The following is a 21,438-nucleotide window of genomic DNA, read 5'->3' on the forward strand; positions in this document are numbered from 1 at the left end:
GGGAAGAGTGTTTCTGGAGGGAGTGTTATAGTTGAATGCTTCTGTGAGCAGTCAATTAGAGGAGGGCTAAAAATGTCCCTTAGATTAAGTGACTTGGAGGAACTTGATTTAGTAAAATGGCCAGACAGCCTTTTGGAGCATCAACATTTTTTTTAAGAAGTTTAACTGTAAAGAGAAGAGAGGCACATGGGTAGCTCGAGGGGAATAAGTCACATGAAAAGTTATTTTTAATGGGTAACATGGGTGACACTTGTGGCTTTAAAAGTCACACTCCAACTGAGAAATGTTGATAAAAAGGAGAAAAAGGAAAATAGTGTAAGATTCCTGAAAAAAACTGTCATTTAAGACTCCTTTGAAACATGGGCACCAAAGCTAGTCTAGTAGAGGATTTATTATCAGTGAGAGGACAGAGTCCTATTACAGCAGAAAAGTAGGAGGAGAGGGTTATGAAAGAATTCATTGAAATGATTCACTCATTTATTGATCTTTTTTTTTCTGTAGTATCCAATCTGCCATTCATTGTCTCTATTGCAATTTTCAGTTCAGTAAATTGCTTTTCATTTCCATGAAACTATTTTCAGAGTACCTCTTTTTTAATTGACAGTCTGCAATTGTTTTATTCATTCAATGTCATTTCATATCTTGGTTAGCTTCTAATTTTGAGCTAATGAATACTGAGTCTCCCTCTTTTTAACTTCTGAATTTAAAAAAAAAGTCATCTTATTTTTCTCTGTTCATTTTTACACTTTATTTAGCCTAAGTATCTGAAATTGGCTTTGCTAGAAATTACAATTAGTTCACTGTTGTTTTCTTTGTCCCAGACAAAAAAGAAAAATTTTAGATTTCTTTCTTTTCTCTTCTTCCTTTTTTTTTTTTAAGGTCATTTATCTTTGGCAGTTTTAGAGATTTAGAAAAGAAAATATATAGACTTGTAGGCAGAAGAAGATATGGCACTGAGGGAAGTTTTAGTTTTGTTCTGTGACAGTCTTCCTTATCTTGTATGTTGTCTTTAAAAAGCCTACACATTTAGATTTTCATTACCTCATTTGCAAGGATACAGGATAGCACATGTAGGAGAATTGGAGTGTAAGTCCAGAAACCTAAGTCTTATTCTTAGCCTTACTGATGAACCAGCTTTGTAACCTTGGGCAAATTATTCTGTTTCTCTGCACCTTCTCATTTGTAAAATAGGTTTACACAAATCATTTCTGCATTTTGGCTCTGATTCATTATGCAAGTTATCAAAATCAAATTTGTAACTATAAATGAGTAATGTTTTATTATTTTTATTTTTTTAGAGACAGAGTCTTACTCTATTGCCCAGGCTGGAGTGCAGTGGCACCATTATAGGTCACTGCAGCTTCAAATTCATGGGCCCAAGCAGTCCTCCTTCCTCAGACTCCTGAGTAGCTAGGACTACAGGCATGCACCACTATGCCCCGCTAATCATTTTTACAGGGTCACGCTATTTTGCCCAGGCTGGTCTTGAACTGCCCTCAAGTGGTCCTCCCACCTCAGTCTCCCAAAGCACTGGGACTACAGGCATGTGCCACCATGTGTGGCTCTAATCATTTTTAAAGCAACAATCAGTGAGAAATTTCAGCTCCAAATGGGAGAAAAATTTCCGAAGATTAGCCTTTTTTTTTTTTTTTTTTTTTACAGATTTGCTACAGTTTTGTTAATGTGCTTATTTCTCATTACTATAGATAACTTTGAGATGGCTGCCTTGGATTACAAACTAGAATTTATTACTATTTCACATAGCTTGGGAAATTAAGTGTAGTTTGTGTAGCCTAAATTATCCTTTATAGAGATGTAGTTGCAAGGGTTAGCATTTCTTCTTTGAACCCCAGGTATGCAGTGTATTGCTTAATACTCTATTGTTCCATAAATATGCATTCCAGAAGTCAGCTGACCATTTGTCCTTATCTTTGAGGACAAAGCCCATACATATGTAAGCATTAGTGAGCAATGTAGAATATAAAGATTTGGTAGCAGTAGAGAGTTTACGCTCTACATCCCACTGCAAGTAATTTGAATATTGCCGTATTATCCACTGTGACCTGTGCTGTTTGTTAACGTTCCTTTTCCCCACCTTCCCCGAGGAGCTTGTAGTCTCTCACTGTATATTTTTTTCTCTTTGGATTTCCCTTCAGCCTTTAGATTTTTTATCTCTAATGCAAGTCTACTCTAGATTTTTCTCCCAAATGTTTAAAACCAAACCTATTATCTCAGTGGTCATCAAAGGTCCTCTAGTTACCAGTATCCACCCTTCTTGGAATGCCTGTTTAGCAGTGTTCTTTTGTTATATGAGTAAGAATAACTCTGGTATTTGCTAAGAGAATATAATTTTCTCCACATTGTATGTATCTGTGTCCTTTGTTTATAGAACCTGGGGGGCGTTCCCTATAGGTTAAGTGTCCCTAGGTAAATAGAAAAATATAATGTAGGGTTTTATTACTCAACTTTTTAAGGTTTCTGCTCAAATTGTCAGTTGAATAACTCTTGTTACTTTGGGGCTAACATGTTGCTTAGGGATTTTAACAATAAAATATATAGAGCATTTTAAAAATTATTCACTATAATTCTGAGTGGATTAAACCAAATGACCGGGTTCAAGACTCTACTATGAGTTCACCTTTGCTTAATAAAAGGCAAGACTGAACATTAATTAATGACTTCTTGGCCCAGCCTTAGAATTTTTCAATTTAGGGATTAGTTTGGTTTTTAAAAGGTACAAAATGTTCATGAAATTTTCTGATTATATCAAATATTAATTCAGTCTTGTTTTTTGTCAGTACTTTGTTTTGAAAAGTTCAGATCAACTGATAATACTAGTGCTGTGATGAGACTCAGCTTGTACTGAAGAATAGATTTATGACTAGGTGAGAACTAAAATTTCTCTCAGAAACTAACTAAAAACTTTCATGGACAAATTGAATCCCCTTGGGATTTACTATTTATGGATATACGCCAATTTAATTATTGGACTAAATAAAATACTCTTTTATTAGTCCACTTATGGAAGATGACTGTGTAAACATAGTATTTGCAAGTAAGTACTTTTTGGTATTATATTTATATAATCAGCTCTTGTATCCATGTAGCTTATAGCTGGCTGCTTCACCAGGACTCTACAAATTGCTCAGAACCCAAGGAGGTAAGATTTTTATATTGCCTATTTTCAGTATGTAAAAGTCCAGCCACAAAACTATTAATTTACCCTTGACTATATTTTTACAGTTGCTGTGGAGCTGAACCTAAAATTTTGTCAGATAGTTACTTGCTTTGTTACATTTTTATATACTAATTTATATACTATATTAATATACTAAATATATTTTTTAAAGTCTGGGGTTTGTTTTTAGAAAGTATATTCTATCTTCAAAGAATTATTTGGTAGTTTCATGTGTGTATCTGGAAAATAACTACTGTACTTCTTTATAAAAGTGAGAGTGAGGTCCCTGCTAGTTGAGGCTGGAATCTAGACGTGGCTGTTTATGTAGGAATTAGTAATTAAACAGTGCCTGTTTGCTGACTGCCTCATTTTTGCCAGGCTCTGTATGGGTGCCTTGCAAGGCATTGCCTCATTTAAACCTTGCAGCAGCATTCAGAGGAAAGTATTAATATGCCCACTGTACAGATGAGGAAGTTGAGGAATGCTTTATTAGTAGGTGTGAAGTGTCTTAAGCATAATACCTCCCTCCTCAGCCTTGCTCCCTCATCCTAGTTAAGGGAATTGAGACACAGAGATAAGGCAATTTGCTATTGACCTTCAGCAGATGACTTAACCTCACTGTGGCTTAGTTTCTTCATGAGTAAAACAGGGTACCTATCTTTTAGGATTGGTGTGAAGATTAAAGAAGTTAATACATATACAAAACTTTAGAACAGTGCTTGGCTAGTAGTAATCTCTCCATAAATGTTAGATGTTATTATTAAGCCTGTGACTACCTGTTATCTCATGTAATTGTTCAGAGATAAAAATGTAGGCTATAGGAAAGAATAAGGAGGAAAGCCAGGCTCCTAATCTGTCTAAGATAGAAGTGAATCTTAGTTAAGTTTTAAGATAATCCTATGTGCTTTTAAAAGATTTCATGGTTTGCTTTTCTTTGGCTCCCAGTTTCTTTTTTTTTTTTTTTCGACTTCTTGGTACAGGTAACTTTTGAAGGAATTCAGCTTACCTTAGATGAACCAAAGGAAAGCTAAAAGCCGAGATAATTTACAAAAACTAAAGCAGAGATTATGTTCCTAAATTCCCTCTTTCTGCTTCAAAGTCCAGGAAACACCACCTGCAGATACAGTTGTATCCCATTGTTAGACCCCTTCCTGAAGCCATCCTCTTTTCTTTGTCTTCCCAGAGAGAAACTAGTCATTCGACAAAGATTGAACTACTTCTGTGTGTTAGGCTGTGCTCCAAGTGCTGGGAAGACACCAGTGAATAAAACAAAAAGTCCCTGCTCTCATGGAGTTTACAGCCACTATTCTAAAGTTTGTCTGTATTCTGCCTGTCCTTGTTTTTATACTTTTAGCAAATATGTGTATAGAATTATTTTGCAGCCTTGTTCAGCATATTGTCTTCTTTTGTTTTTTAGGAATATCTGTTTATGTAATTAGATCTGTTTTTGATAAATTGTATTCTGTTATTTATCCATCCTACCTTCTAATGAGCAGTTAGGTTATTTCCAACATTGACTATTATGGTTCTCCAAAAAGATCATTGAGCATGTCACCTTGGATGGATGGATGGGAGAGTTTCTTCAAGACAGCATGTTTCAAACTTTTTGTTGTGACCACAGTAAGAATTATGTGCACCTCAGCTTAGTAAATACAAATATACACTTGGGACAAAAACTTCAAGAAACAGTATTTACTTACTTTTATCACCTGGGATGCACTCTATTTTGTTCTGTTTTGTTTTCTTGAGACATTGTTTCGCTCTTGCTGCCCGGGCTAGAGTGCAATGGCATGATCTTGGCTCACTGCAGCCTCCACCTCCCAGGTTCAAACAATTCTCCTGCCGCAGCCTCCTGAGTAGTTGGGATTACAGGCGCCAGCCACCACACCCGGCTAATTTTTTGTATTAGTAGAGACAGGGTTTCACCATGTTGGCCAGTCTGGTCTTGAACTCCTGACCTCAATTAATCCACCCACCTCAGCCTCCCAAAGTGCTGAGATTACAGGCGTGAGCCACCGTGCTGGGCCTATTTTATCTTTTTCAAATGCAGTTTACACACAACCCAGCTGATTGGGTTGTGTGTAACCCATACTGATTAAACTGATTTATCACCTGTGTTCATTATTTTTAAAACGTTGTTTTGAGATCTATAATTAGAAGTGGAATTGCTGAGTAGTTGCTTAAGTGTATCTTCAACTTCTTCAACTAGCTGTTGCCAGTTGCAATTCAGAGTGGTTGAACCAATTTAAACTCCTATCTGCACTCTAGGGGAGTTCCTGTTTCTCCACATTCCGACCAACTCTTGATATTGCCAGATGGATGAGAAATGGCATTTGTTTTAAATGTGCCTTCCCCTATTTACTAATGAAGTGTTTAAAGTGTCTTTTAAAATATATCACATAGAAGTTTAATTTAATGGTAATCAGAGCTGGCGGCAAGGAGGAAATATTATTGTGATTGACTGCCTCCTGTGGCAGAAAAAATGGTGTAATAATTATATAATAATATCTATATTATATTGAGTATTTATAATTTGCTAGACACTATACTTTGTGCACTGTATACATTATTTCATTTAATCGTCATAAGAATCTTGTAAGGTTAGTGCCTTCTTATATACTTTTTTTTTTGAGACGGAGTCTCGCTCTGTCACCCAGGCTGGAGTGCAGTGATGTGATCTCAGCTTGGCTCTCAGTGCAACCTCTGCCTCCAGGTTCAAGCCATTCTTCTGCCTCAGCCTCCCAAGTAGCCGGGATTACGGGCATGCGCCACCATGCCTGGCTAATTTTTGTATTTTTAGTAGAGACGGGGTTTCACCATATTGGCCAGGCTGGTCTAGAACTCCTGACCTCATGATCCGCCCACCTCGGCCTCCTAAAGTGCTGGGATTACAGGCGTGAGCCACCACACCTGGCTGCCTTCTTATATGCTTATACAGGAACAGATGGAGAAAGAGATTCGGAAAGGTTCAGTAGTCACACTATTACTAAGTAGTAGAGCCATAATTTAAACCCACATTGGTCTAATTTCATAACTTATTTTCTTTAGTACTTCATGCTATTGGTGAATTCTTAGAGGAAGGAAGTTTGTCATTACTATTCTTTTCTGTTGGTTTGTCTCTTAAATGTGTTTAATTTTTTGAGTTTCACTCACGTCTCTTTTTTTCTTTCCTTTTCTCAAGATAGTGGAGTCTTTCCTCTGTAAAACTTCACCTTGTTGTTTCTAGTCTAGGATAGTGGTCTTGTAACCTAGGATAGTGGTCTTGGTTACTGCAATTTTGGTTGATTATTTCTTGTTGGCCCTTAATGTGCCCCCATCTTCTGCCTTAGGCATTCCATCTAATCTTTTCCAGCAGTTTGCAACCTTACTGTGCCTCAGAATCACATATGAAAATTTAAAAATCATAGATACCTAGGTTCCAACCCTACCCTGGAAATTCTGATTTGGAAATATTTATTTTTCAAAAAGTCCACAGATAATTCTGTTGCACAGCCATGGTAGAGACCCATTTTCTTGGGGGTTAATGATGCTTTAGAGTCACGCAGACTTGAATCAGAGCCCTGATTCCTTTAAACTTATTAGTTGAGTGATCTTGGCCAAGTTCTTTAATCTTGGCTAAGGTTCTTCATCTATAAATTGGAGATAATATTATTATCTACCTTAGAGAGTTGTTGAAGAGATTAAATGAAGTAATGCTTGTAAAACACTTACCAGAGGGACTTAGAATACTTCTTAAACATTGCCTGCTAATAAGGTGTCATTATTACATTATCCTTTATCCAATCAAAATACTCACCTTTGCAGTGTGTATCAACTTGATGTCAGAAAAATAATCTGATAAATATCACCATAAGGGATGGATGATAGCTAGTTTTCATTACTTACCTTTCGTTAGTTGAACTGTACTAGGAGGCAGAGGAGTAGGCAGATGGTTTTATCACGCCAATCAGCCAGTCTTTTCTGCCTATGTATCAGTTTGGACCTATAAGGAAAATGAAGGGGAAAACAAATGTTTTTCTTTCCTTCCTAGGAGGATTTTCTTCTTGCCCTTTTTCTCCCAGTTTCCTCTCTGAGCTGAGTATCATTAGCATCATCAATACCCTAGTTTCAAAGCTGCGTAGTGATTTACCTAGATACTTTTCTCCACCATTATTCCCTGCTACCTAACTCTTCTTCACCTCCATTAAATCTCTGTTCATCATGCTATCCTTCTTTTGGATTGCCTTTAGTTCAGTTGTGACTTACTTGATTACTTGAACCCAGGTGTCTACATTTCTAAGCTATTGTTCAAGTAAGGGCCAAGGTAAATTCTAACCAGCTGTCCCTTTGCCTTGTGTGGGCCCATTCTAGACCAGCGGGTGTTAACTTTTGAGTATTGGAAAAGGATTAGATTAGCTGAGCCTTCAGGCTTGTCAGCAGGGCTGTCACTAGACCCTTTGATCTTCTTTGTATACCTAATGGTCATAGAGTATAATAATAATGGTACATGTTATTACTATATGATTAATAGTTACTAGTAGTAATTTTGTTATATATGTATATAGTACACTTTGTTATGTGTACATATAATTGCTTGCAACTTGAAATTTGAGGCTTACAGCATTTACAGTAATTTAATAACTTAACTGACTTTATCAAAAACTGAAAAACCTCATGGAAAAGGTAGAATGTAAGCTAGACTTAAAAGGATAGGTATACTTTTTTCTATAAATAGGATGAGGCAAGAGTTTCCAGTTAAGGAAACTGACATGAGCAAAGGCTTGAAGGAGCATGCAAATTTGGAGCATTGTGAGTAGATTATTTTTTAGTTTTTCAGAGTTCATGCAGTGGGAATAAAACTAGGGAGTTTGGAATCAAGCTTGAAAATTCCTGAATGTTCAACCAAGATAAGATATTTGAATTAGTAGATTTTTTGGGTATGTCATGAATTCGTTTGGCTTTTCTTAATTGATATACATACAACTTAGTCCTGAGCTCACACATGTTCATTGTATCATTAAACACTTAGCCTGGTTCGTTTAAGTTGATGGCCACTGCCAGGTCTCCTTTCTGCCTTCTCCCCTTTATCCCAATGCTTTAGTTTTTTTCTGCCTTTTTGTCTGTTGTGATCTGTGCTTCATCAGGCTTTCCCCCAGTTCCTCCTTGTTAATCTCCAGATTCCAAGTCAGCAACACAATGAATGTCTGCTTATCGCAAGTTGTGAATTCCCGCATATCTCTTTCACTTATTAAAAAGATTGTTTGGTACATATTTTGTTTATAAGACAGTTATTGACTTTCCTGTTTCTCTTCCTTTGCAGACCTAGAGGATCAAGACATAATGGGAGCATTTTTAGACAAGCCAAAGATGGAAAAGCATAATGCCCAGGGGCAGGGTAATGGGTTGCGATATGGGCTAAGCAGCATGCAAGGCTGGCGTGTTGAAATGGAGGATGCACATACGGCTGTGATCGGTTTGCCAAGTGGACTTGAATCATGGTCATTCTTTGCTGTGTATGATGGGCATGCTGGTTCTCAGGTTGCCAAATACTGCTGTGAGCATTTGTTAGATCACATCACCAATAACCAGGATTTTAAAGGGTCTGCAGGAGCACCTTCTGTGGAAAATGTAAAGAATGGAATCAGAACAGGTTTTCTGGAGATTGATGAACACATGAGAGTTATGTCAGAGAAGAAACATGGTGCAGATAGAAGTGGGTCAACAGCTGTAGGTGTCTTAATTTCTCCCCAACATACTTATTTCATTAACTGTGGAGACTCAAGAGGTTTACTTTGTAGGAACAGGAAAGTTCATTTCTTCACACAAGATCACAAACCAAGTAATCCGCTGGAGAAAGAACGAATTCAGAATGCAGGTGGCTCTGTAATGATTCAGCGTGTGAATGGCTCTCTGGCTGTATCGAGGGCCCTTGGGGATTTTGATTACAAATGTGTCCATGGAAAAGGTCCTACTGAGCAGCTTGTCTCACCAGAGCCTGAAGTCCATGATATTGAAAGATCTGAAGAAGATGATCAGTTCATTATCCTTGCATGTGATGGTATCTGGGATGTTATGGGAAATGAAGAGCTCTGTGATTTTGTAAGATCCAGACTTGAAGTCACTGATGACCTTGAGAAAGTTTGCAATGAAGTAGTCGACACCTGTTTGTATAAGGTAGCTAGACTTTTTTTTAAAAACATAAAATGATTTTATGGCATATTAATCACTACTATAGTATTTAATCATCTTAGAATCTGTAATTCTGAAAACAGTTTTTGGCACAATTGTAGGATACTGTTCACCAATTATGAAAATATATCATAGGACCACTATGTAGAAATAAATTACCCAATTACCATCTCTGCAAGAGTTATAAGCTGAATGTTTAGTCTTACTACTTGAGCTTTGTAATAATGTGGAAGATTATCAAAGGTAAAAAGATTTTATCAGAGTGCATGTTTTGAAAGAAAGAGGGTGGGGAGGGTTAGGCCTCAGTGTCTATAAATGACAAGCATTTTAGAGTTTTAATATTTGACCATGTGATATCTCAGTACATTTATGATATCCTAATCCTTTGAAACTAAGGTTTAATGGTCTGTAGCACTTGAAAGAGGAATGTAGTGATCATTAGACGTGATGTAATAGAAATAGCCTTGTACATGGAGTCAGAAGAACTTGCTCTGAGACTGTGTATGGTTTTAGGTAAGCTATTTAAACTCTAATCAGTTTTTTTCATCATAAAAAGGATAAGACATTATTATCTTGTCTTATGGCGTTGTCAGGAGGATCAAATGGGATAATATACACAGGTGAGCTAGCTCAGCCCCTTTATTTTACAGATGAGGAAGCTGAAGCCAGAGAAGGTTCTACAAACTTAAGAGTCAGACAGACCTGAGACCAAGGCTTACCTCTATTAGTTTTGTACTCTACATTCCTGAACAAATTGTTCAACCTCTCTCAGCTTTAAAATGGAGATAATAGTATCTTATAAGACTGTTGAGGAATTAATGAGCATATGTATATATATATATATATAATGCCTAGTTTAGCATATAATACATGCTACACCCTTTCCTACAGATATTATAAATGACGTGTACAGGGTTTTATACATTGCTAACAGCATTAAGACTAGAAAATCAAGGCCTTTGACTTGGGTTCAGTGTTCTTTCTGCCACACTCTGTTCTGTTTTGTCAATAATGCTTATTAACTTATTCTTTGATTTTTTTTTAAACAAATGTTGACTTTTTAAAATTCTTCTGAGGGTATATATTTGATACTCAAATATTTAATTATAGCATTTGAATACTTAGATGTCTTTAAAAATGAATGTAGTTCCTAAAAGTTGTCAGTTTTTAAAATTAAGTTAAAAGCTGGTTTATAAACCTTAGGTAGTTTTACCACTTATTTCATATTTCTACTTATGAAGCAAATGTATTAGCCCCACAATTTATAATTTATTTTAAATGTAATTTTATCAGGTACATATAACTACAGGTCAAATCCTATTGTAAACAATGCCACTAAAATTTTCTGTCATGTTGTATGGAAGGAGTGTGTGTACACATGTATATTTGTATTAGGTATCACTTCAAATTAAGTCACCAGTAAATGTTTAGAAATAGTATTGTTTTATAGAATTATAAAAAATTATTATTACAGTGAGATTAACCTGTAATGTTTCTCTCCTGTCTTTTGGAGTATTGGTTATACTGTATTCTCTCTATACTGTTCGGGGGAGGGGGAGTCATTGCACACACACACGCGCACGCATGCGTGCGTGCACATACGTATTTTTTTCTCCCTGAAAGTAACATTTTCACTAGAACAAGTATAACTGTAATTGGCACAGCTGTAAAGGTTCTCAAGGCTTTGAAGAGCAAAAAGAAAACTAAAATATTCTCAAATTTTTTTCCTCCCAGGGAAGTCGAGACAACATGAGTGTGATTTTGATCTGTTTTCCAAATGCACCCAAAGTATCGCCAGAAGCAGTGAAGAAGGAGGCAGAGTTGGACAAGTACCTGGAATGCAGAGTAGAAGGTGGATCATTTAACAAAAAATAAGTAGCTTTATTAAAGAAAAATCTTCAACACAATCAAACTTTAACATTTTAGCTTTTAGATTTTTATGTGTCTTTGACATCTAGTGTCTAGTGTATGAAAGTGGAAAAGGACATTTCTGTAGTAGCTGTTAAGATGTATGCAGTTGTCCTATCACAGTTATATTAGAAATAACAACTAGTGTGGAAAGTATCCCACATTCTGTTCAGGATACTTTTGTTTTAAAAGGCTAAAATGTTTGTGTGCTTTAAAATTCTTAATGAATTCACTGGCATGAGTAATTTTATGCCGGGAAAATCTGATTTGTGGTCTATTTAATTACAAAGAGATTGTGATGGTGATAATTTGAATACCATCTTTCTATGAAAAGCTGTGTATATTAGTTTTAATCTCTAGGGCCTTTTTTCAATAACTTGAAAATCACAGCCTCATCATTAGCAACTTTATATACACAGCTTTAAAAAATTTGCTTTAAACTGTTTCAGAGCTTCTTCCCTAAGCCATAAACTGTCTCACCTAAACAAGATAGACCTCAATAAAAGACATAATATTTCTCCACCTGGCAGAAAAGTAACTGCCAAGTAAGATTAAGAAATAAGTTGAGCATTTCTGGAGTATATTTCTCATAATTCTGCAGAGACTTCCAGTTTATTGCATATATGCAGTAAAGTGTATATATTATGCAGTTTCTCTAAGCGGAAAAACTTGACATGACTTTAAGAGTGTTAAAACATGAAAGTGCCGGTGAGCTGAGGTAGAAAAAAACAAGAAAAAAATTTAAAAAGTAGCGTTAAAATGCATTTTAGGCTCCTAATGTCGTTAATTTGCACGTTAAAGACCTCTAATCGCATGCAAGCATTGACCTACCACACCTACATCCCACTGTGCCTGCATTATTGAAATTACTATTCACTTTAATTTTTTTCCCCCTTTTTACTGTTTGATACCAATCATAATCAGTCTGATACTAGAATCATGATTGGTTTTGTTCTTTAGTACTGTCTAGAGCTACTATTTTGTTTTTATTGCTGTCCGCCACTTGATAGTCATACATCTAGTATGTGTTTGTACTATTTAGTATTGCATTCATTGGACGTACTATTCAACGAATTTGTCTCCTTACTGTTACCAAGGGTCTTGGAATTTTTATATTTTAAATTAATCATTCAATATAAGTTATTTATAGGTATAGTACAATTTTAAAATATTTAGAATGCTACAATCATTGGTTCAAACTATTGATTCGTGGGAAAATTTAAATTCATAAGAATAATATGTATAGGGATAAGTTGATATTTAATGTATTGGCACTTTAACTTGGTCAGACATGTTTTCTTATTGGTTTAAAGAAGTAATAAGTATTTTAATATTTTTACTATGAAATGGGATCCAATTTTAGAAATGAATTGCTACTTTTCTCTTTAGTGTGTACACTTTAAGTTTTAGATGGAATTATGAAATATTCACTTTACCTTATTTTGTTACAATAATAAGTTTTATATTTCTTATTATCAAGCAAGAGTTGCCACCTGGACAGAGTTTACATTGATACTCAATATTTTTGATATGTTAAAGTGTTATTATACTTGTACCATTCAATTGGAGATTGTCATAAATTAAATATGGTATTTTTTACTCAGATTTGATGAGACTGCAACTAGAGAATAAATATTACATTAAAATTGCTGCTATTTTAAAACATAGAATGTAACTGTTTGTATTGTAAAAGTTGTTGTGTGTCCTCAGTGAAAAATACTGCCTTCAGCTTCCAAAGCAGGCACCTGAATGCCTTTTTCTTTTCTCTCTCTCTTCTTTCTTTAAATACATGCCTTCACTAGATTGCTGTGACCTACTAAACCTCATTTTATTTGCTTGGAACATTTTTGGCTTCTCTGTCCACACCATAGAAAAGGACAAAGGCCTTCCAGCTCTCCTTTTCTCTTATTTGTTCCCTTCTAAATACTTGACTCTCTGGGGGTGTGAAAAGATTCAGCTCATAATTTATACTACTATTAATTTTGTGGTCCTTTTAAGCCAATTTAAAATTATACTTTTGTGTATATATTTTCAAAATCTTTGCTACTGACTACCTTAGCTTTAAAGTTGCTGATTTGGAGATGACTGATAGAATCCCTGAAACTTGGTGGAGGGGAGTGGAAAGGAGCAGAATGTGTTTGTGTATATGTATGTGAAACATGGATCTTCTATACATAAATATTCTTTAGAAAAAGCGTTCAGTCTTTTTACAATTCTAAGTAAAACGTATAGGTCAACAGAAATTAAAGGAATATTTCTTAAAATTCATTTATTTTTCTTTTTTGAAAGCAGACAGAAGCAAGGCTAGTATAGTATGAATGGTCAGGTAGTTTAAATGCGTTGTCCCACGTGGAACAGGAGATATTAACTGTTTTTAAAGCTTTACATTATTTTTTTTACAAGAATTTGTTTTCCTGTAATTTTCTTCACAGTTAAAATATCCTAATTTATATTTTAACAAAAGAGATGTAAGATACATCAAATATAGATAATTCAAGGTAATGTTTTTTAGACCTGAAACTATTATTGATTCAATTTATTATCAGTGTTTATTTCTGTTGTATCTAGTTATCTATCCAAATAATTGTATTGGCTTAGTGGAGACTGTATGTTAAGTGTATTAGTTTTAGATTGTGAAATTGTGCAGTTTAGGTAAACATCAAATCCCTTTATTTTTGTACAGCAGATTTCCAGCATTAGAACCATGTAGAACAAATATACTAGATGTTAAAGATTACACAATAAAGGAACTTGGCAAACCAAATCTGAGATCCTTGCTTTTTGTTCAGATTTAAGACTGTTTTTTTTTTTTAAGGCAAAAAATAATAGATGGTAAAAATTTGGCCTTTATTCTAAAAGGACAGTTTGAACCATTTAAAGAAATATTATGGGTAGCCATGTCTTTAAAAATTTTGAGGCCTGATCAAAGGACGAATCTTTATACGCATTGTTATTTTCAAAGGTATTTACAAATTGAGAAGCAGAATGATGATTTCTTGCCCCACTAATGACAAATAAAATACCATTTCTTACCATAAACATTGAAAAACAAAAACTGAACAAAACTTGAACATATAACTTACAAATACTTTTGACTTGAATTTGCATGTGGAGTATGTGTGCTAAAACTGCAAGTGAAGACTTTTTATACTTAGAGGAATAGTTGTAGAGTTCTTTGTAAGGTTCTTTGTTCATAATTTTTTATATTCTGTGATGTGAATAATAGTATGCATCTGCATGACAACACTGCAGATCATATTGCTGTGCCCTTTTAATAACTGGATATTTTAAAATTATTTTAAATGCAGTTGTATGGTTTATCAAATGGTTCTCTTTTTAAACATTTTATAAGGAAATTTAGACCTTTTCTATTCAAGGCTTTGTTGAAGTAATCAGTGAAGGAAATGGTATTATATATCTATACAGTATATTGTTTAAAGGTACTTTAGAGAAGAATGAAACTGAGACAGTGATGTTCAAGTACATAATCTGTGCATGCTATTTAAGTATCATTTTGCAAATATAAATATATACATAAAAATAATTGAGTTAGTATATAATCTATAAATTCCCCTATAATTAAGCGTTGTTATTTTCAAATCTTGAAATTGTTTATTTTTTAAAATTCCACGCAGTGTATTATATAGGGCAAAGTTCAGGAAACATGTTGCCAGTCTAAAGAGAGGAGTGATGTAAGAAGAAACTAGTTGACATCTTAAGAAAGGATATTCTCACTTGTGCACACATATCCTTGATTATATAATATGCTGATTTAACATGAAATATTTTTTCACATTTTAATTTTGATTTGAAGTTAATCTTATATGTCATTTTGTGCATTTTTTGTCATAAATCTTCAAAGGTCAACCTGATTTTTTTTTTTTTTAAATGATACCAGATTAGAAAAATCTCAGATGTGGTAAATGCCATCTTTAAAAAGCTAGGTTATCTTTGTTTCGGTTTTCTTTTTAATTAAATTTGGATAACACTTACAAAAAAAGTACTTCTGATTCCCAGAAATCATAAAGAAGCAGGGGGAAGGCGTCCCCGACTTAGTCCATGTGATGCGCACATTAGCGAGTGAGAACATCCCCAGCCTCCCACCAGGGGGTGAATTGGCAAGCAAGTAAGTTACATTCTGTACACTCTTATGCTTTATGTCAGTGTATGAAAATGTTAGGTATTCATTGATAAAATGTTTGTTTGCCTAATTTCTGAACTGATGCAGTTATCTGTGTTTTAACCTGTGATTTCAATTTTTTTTTAGTATTAGAATATCTAGAGTTTGTTTAGACATAGGTATCAGTATCATTGTTTGTAACTAATTGCAGTGAGGGTTGTCTTTATTTGAAGCTTGGTTGGCATTGATTTCCTCATAGAGCATAAACGAGATAATATACTGAAAGAACTTTTTAAACTAAATTACATAGCACTACATAAAAATTTACAAAATTCTAAGTGTCATTGTTAGTAGTAGTATGATTTGGTCAATCCCTGAGTAACTTAACACCCTGAAAATTCCCCTTCCTCATATGGACCATGTTTCTATGCCTGATTTTCCCAGTATTTTTGGTTGTTGATTGCTGGTTAGTTGGTTTTAGGTGTCAGGGAAGAAGATAGAATATATTTCTTGTCTTTTCCCTTTCCACTTTAGTTCATAGAATTGGACTACTTTGTGTTAAATATTAAGCTTACATCTTTACATAATAAAGTGGAAAATTCAAGCAATTCCAAGGGTTAAAACATTTTTACCTCAAATATCCATATAATTGACTTACAAACATAAAACTTACAAATACCTTTGGCTTGAATTTGGATATAGAGTAAATGTGCTAAAACTACAAGTGAAGACTTCTTGTACTTACAGTGAAGATATATTATTGACTAATTTTCTCGATTCTCTACTGTGTTTTGCAAGTGTGACCATGTTCTTTGTAATCACTAAATAGTGATTGTAAAAGTTCCTGTTTGAAGCTTTTATTTTTTGGAAACTTTTTTTTCCATATGACTTTCTATGAAACGATCTATAAAATTGCTTCAAGTCAATTTTGGAAGTAGGGAGACTATAACTTATAAATACACTACAGATTTTTAATAAAGTGTTACTCAAAACTAATTCCTAGACTTGTCATGGAAATGTCTTATTTGACATTTCAGTTTTAATAGAACTTTTAAAAAGGGCATTAAGAAAAGTAGAAGCTTAAATATAAAGTATAATCTGAGACTTCAAAACTACGATGCAACTCAACTAGCTTATGTTAGTATTATATCTTAAGAATGGCATTGCCATTGATGACTCATAACCATTTAAACCAATTCAAATGGAAGTAGACTATATAGACTTTTTTTTTAATCTGTAATTTTTAGCCTTCTATTAACTGGGTTGGTAGAGTGTTATAACACATTTTAGAGTAGATTCACCTCTGCTTTAACATAGGAGCCCAAATATCTTAAAAGTGAGGCTCACTATTGACAGCAAGAAATAGAACTAAAATAATTTCTGAGTATAAGATTATCTTAGAAATTTTAATAAACACCTGGTTATGAGTTACTAAGCAATATTTTGCTTTCTGAAGAATTAATTTTCTGCATTTTTTACACTTAGGAGGAATGTTATTGAAGCCGTTTACAATAGACTGAATCCTTACAAAAATGACGACACTGTAAGTAGCATTTTAGCTCCCTCTGCTTTCCCTTCCCCTCCACTCTAAATGCATATCCTTCCTACCTGTTTTTGCAGAGCTGTTCACTGTACCCATTCTCTTACACACACCCCTGATTGATTGCTCTGAACTCTGCTTGCTCTGATCTCTGCCTGCACCACAGTTCTAGTGATTGAGGACATAATCATGGTGAGTGGCCACCTCTCTCAAAAAAGAAGAAAGTCCTTTTGAATTATTCTAGATTTTTTAAGTCTTTACAAACAATCAACTTCAGAAGGTTTGCCTCCACTACATGGTTTTTTTTTTTTTTTTCCCCGAAGTTGGGACTATCTCTACTCAGAATATTGTCTTATTCTGAGTTTTGTAAGCAGCTGCAGCAGAACTTCGGAATGTCTGTTTCCACTAAATAGTTCTTATGGTTGGAAATACCTTTGTCAGGAATCCTGAAGTATATACTTCACTTAAATATTAGAGAATTGTTTGCATAAATAGACATTAGAATGCCATACTCTCAAGTTAAGTGTTCTATTGCAATTCTGTTGTATGATGTTTATAGAAAAGTGATAACTTAAAGATCATGTGGGCACAGCTCTGAAATATTTTATGTATTGCATTATGAAGCTTCCTCACATATTACTTGAGTTCTTAATCTTTTCTGATGCATTAAAGGTTTATAAAAGTGGTATTCGAAAACTGTATTGGATTTCATTAAAAAAATTCTTTTTAGTAGATTTATTGATTTAGTAATACATTTGGACAGCCTCATCATAAAACCGCATTTCAAATATTTTCCAAAACAAAACAAAGGATTAACAATTCTTTGAACAGATTAAACATTGCTATTTCATACGTACACATATATACTTATATACTTTAAAAACATTTATATTCTAAAAGTCATCTTTACAGAACATTATCTTTCTCCATTATCCAGAAAGTATGGTGTATTTTGGCACCGCTAAATTTTAACGTTGTTCCTTATTTTGCTTCCTTTTACAAAGGACTCTACATCAACAGATGATATGTGGTAAAACTGCTCATCTAGCCATGGAGTTTACCTTCACCTCCAAAGGAGAGTACAGCTCAACTTTGTTGAAACTTTTAACATCCATCCTCAACTTTAAGGAAGGGGATATGACATGGGTGAGAATGATTACATCAGAGAACTTCAGCAGTACAACAGCTAGCCCAGAACTGATTTTTTTTTTTGTTTTTTGTAAATTTGAGACTTATGTAAGCGTGATTTCAAACCATAATTCGTGTTGTAAATCAGACTCCAGCAATTTTTGTTGTATGATTTTGTTTTTTTGTAAAGTGTAATTGTCCTTGTACAAAATGCTCATATTTAATTATGAACTGCTTTAAATCACTATCAAAGTTACAAGAAATGTTTGGCTTATTGTGTGATGCAACAGATATATAGCCCTTTCAAGTCATGTTGTGTTTGGACTTGGGGTTGGAACAGGGAGAGCAGCAGCCACGTCAGCTACACGCTCAAATGTGCAGATGATTATGGAAAATAACCTCAAAATCTTACAAAGCTGAACATCCAAGGAGTTATTGAAAACTATCTTAAATGTTCTTGGTAGGGGAGTTGGCATTGTTGATAAAGCCAGTCCCTTCATTTAACTGTCTTTCAGGATGTTCCTTCGTTGTTTCCATGAGTATTGCAGGTAATAATACAGTGTATTCATAAGAATCTCAATCTTGGGGCTAAATGCCTTGTTTCTTTGCACCTCTTTTCAAGTCCTTACATTTAATTACTAATTGATAAGCAGCAGCTTCCTACATATAGTAGGAAACTGCCACATTTTTGCTATCATGATTGGCTGGGCCTGCTGCTGTTCCTAGTAAGATATTCTGAATTCCATTTTATCAATAAAGCTTGATTTAACAAACAAGAAACTTAATCATGTATGTGTAATTCCTCTTTTACCCTGGCCTTTTAAAACACTGTGCCGTTGTAATGAGACGTTTCTCATAGGGAAAGATGTTAGTCTCTTTTAATTGGACAACACTGTTACTCAAGGCATAGATGAAACTGTTTCCTTCCATTAGAAAGACTAAAAGATTTAATTCTTGGTTGTACCTTAATCTATTTTTTAAATAGGTTTCTTTCAGGCTGCTTATTTTTCATTAAGATGTGTATCAGCTTGGATTTGCCTACTGTTTAATTAAAATAATTGTCAAAGTTTGACAATCTAACACTCTATGGTAGGGGTGTGTGTGTGTGTGTTTGTGAGTGTGTGTTTGCCTGTGATTTTTAATTGGCCCATGTCTTTAGAATCCAAGTGGTTAAGATGTATTTGTGATTTGAAATATAGCATGTTGATAATATTTAGCTGTTGGCCTTTACAAATAACTTTCAAAGCTTAGGGAATTGTAGATATAAAAATAACCTAATTTAATTTAGGCTTAAATTCCTCTGATTAAGCATGTGAAAGTAAGTTTTAAAATCTGTCGCATTGAAAAGATTACTGTTCCGTGCCCTTCTGTATTTTTGTCTCTTTAGGTTGAATATTGTATTTATCACCATGTAATCATTCAGTAGGCAGATTCCCACTAGAAAACTGTTAAAATGTAAGACTAAAATACAACATTGAATACAAAATCAAAATTTTGTGTATAAAAACCAGTATAGTCCATTTTGTTATATTTGTTTTTTCCCTAACTTGGAAATATACATATTTGTATATATAGCCTTAAAATTAATGTAAAGTTAGGGGAGTAGTGGAGAAAGTAATGTGAAATGTCTCAGATTTAAGTAGTTAAATACCAGCAAAATCTTTTCATTATCCCTCTTATTTTGTGAGGTGATTAAATGTAACTTAATTGTATTTAATTTATATCTTATTCCAGCATGAATGAGGAAAAACTGAAGTACTATTTATATTTAGAAATTCATATCAGTTGAAATTACAGAACCAATTCCATACTTACAATAAATACTTAATGTCTAAATCTGTGGTAGAGTGCGAAGTATGATAGTGTTCTAAGTTATGGCTTTGCAAGCATCTAAATGTGCATTTAGTGAATACCAGTGCTTCTAGTATAGACTAATTACCAGACATACTGGTACTGAAAGCTAAATCCCTATTATAACAAACCAGTTCCTTAATATTTTAAGTAGACTGACAACTTTAGTTCCAGAAATTGCAAAACTTTGAACTGGACTGTGTAATCTTTTGAGATGCAAAACTTAAGTCACAAGTAGAGTATGTGATGGAAAGCTGTATTTCGAACCATAACAGCATATTTAGAGCCTTTTTTTTTTTGAGTCTTTAAACAAGAGAAAATTAAAATATTCCTGTCAAAATTATTAGTATTGAAATTAGGCTTGGAAACGAGAGAGAACCGTATTTGAGTGATGTGAGAAGACTAAATCTTTTCCACATGAGTCAGCACTGCCATACTAATAATTTTTTTACTATAAAAATACAGGAAGGAAGTATACATTATAACAGCAGACTGTGTGTGTTCCTGATTCCTGGAGGTAATAGTGGGGGGAAACCAACCATACTTTTTAAAGGCACTTTTGCACCTCTATTGTGCACTTCACTCTTGTACCACTTAAATTCTTCACCCCCATCCCCTTTTTTTGTGCTAATTAGCATCTCAGGGCAATGCCTCAAAAATGTTTGATGTGTTCTGTTCTTTGGAGGGAAAAAGTTCTTATGTGATGATAATATAGTACTCAAAATATACTTTTATCATTTAAATGTCTTATTTGCTGCTATGAATAGGAAATAACATTTTGTATAGCAGGCTCTGTTTTACCCTAACATTAAAAAATTTCACTGATCTTTCTTTCATTAACAGGGTAGAATCTCCTAATTTCCACTTTCTTGGGAATATACTTTTATAGACAATAGAAGCAGTTCTCAATATTAGCATATACTTTAAAAAATCAAAGTGATAATTTAATTCAGCTTTGGAAGTATCTCAAACATATTTTTACTTTATAGTGCATTAACTTGCTTCTAGAGTACTTAATGCAACTGCTCTAGCCACTTAATTTTTTATACTAATCTCAACATTAAGAAATTTGGATTAAGTAATAAATTAGTTATGTAATTCAAGTAATCTGAATTACAGCAGTACTTTTAGTGATCATTCATAGGACTATATATTAACCCAGCTTATAACTCAGTTTTTTTACAAAATGTTTCGAGTATTATTGGTAAAACACTGTTCTAGGCTAAGCACATTGGGACTGTAAAGAAATGAGTAGATCCTTGGCTTCAAGTTTACATCTGGACAATTTATAATCTAGTGTATGTTAGTATTATAACTGGATCACTCATCAAAAAAAAATATATATATCTATTGCCCACCTGCTATCTACCAGGTACTTAGCTGATCAAGGCAGGCCCCTGCCCTAAAGACCTTGTTTATACTTCCTTTACTCACCTGAAAACTGTTCTCCAGTTTATTTTCTTCTCTCTAAAGTTAAAGAGTAATTCAGAAGAAAATTTTGCTTAGCATAAGAATAAAATTGGACCGAAGAGGCTTAAGCCCATT

General features: G+C 34.1%; 1 protein-coding gene across 19 annotated transcripts in view; it reads left to right on the forward strand.

The window, feature by feature from the left end:
- The window catches only part of PPM1A (protein phosphatase, Mg2+/Mn2+ dependent 1A), a 47,160-nt gene extending 28,338 nt beyond the window's left edge, over window positions 1-18,822 (forward strand). For 14 of the 19 annotated variants that reach the window (XM_009427897.4, XM_001167412.8, XM_063793495.1 and 11 more), the window contains 5 exons: window positions 8,478-9,331; window positions 11,081-11,198; window positions 15,272-15,380; window positions 16,860-16,917; window positions 17,919-18,822. In XM_009427897.4, coding sequence (XP_009426172.1) covers window positions 8,498-9,331; window positions 11,081-11,198; window positions 15,272-15,380; window positions 16,860-16,917; window positions 17,919-17,948 — 1,149 coding nt within the window. In that variant the 5' untranslated portion in view covers window positions 8,478-8,497 and the 3' untranslated portion in view covers window positions 17,949-18,822. Of the gene's footprint in view, window positions 1-2,798; window positions 2,886-3,107; window positions 3,161-8,477; window positions 9,332-11,080; window positions 11,199-15,271; window positions 15,381-16,859; window positions 16,918-17,918 lie in introns of all 19 variants that reach the window. The other 5 variants (XM_063793498.1, XM_063793490.1, XM_063793500.1 and 2 more) reach the window with 2 other exon arrangements.
- Window positions 18,823-21,438: the final 2,616 nt, after the last annotated feature.

This window comes from Pan troglodytes, chromosome 15 (assembly GCF_028858775.2).
Source record: "Pan troglodytes isolate AG18354 chromosome 15, NHGRI_mPanTro3-v2.0_pri, whole genome shotgun sequence".
Taxonomy (NCBI): domain Eukaryota; kingdom Metazoa; phylum Chordata; class Mammalia; order Primates; family Hominidae; genus Pan; species Pan troglodytes.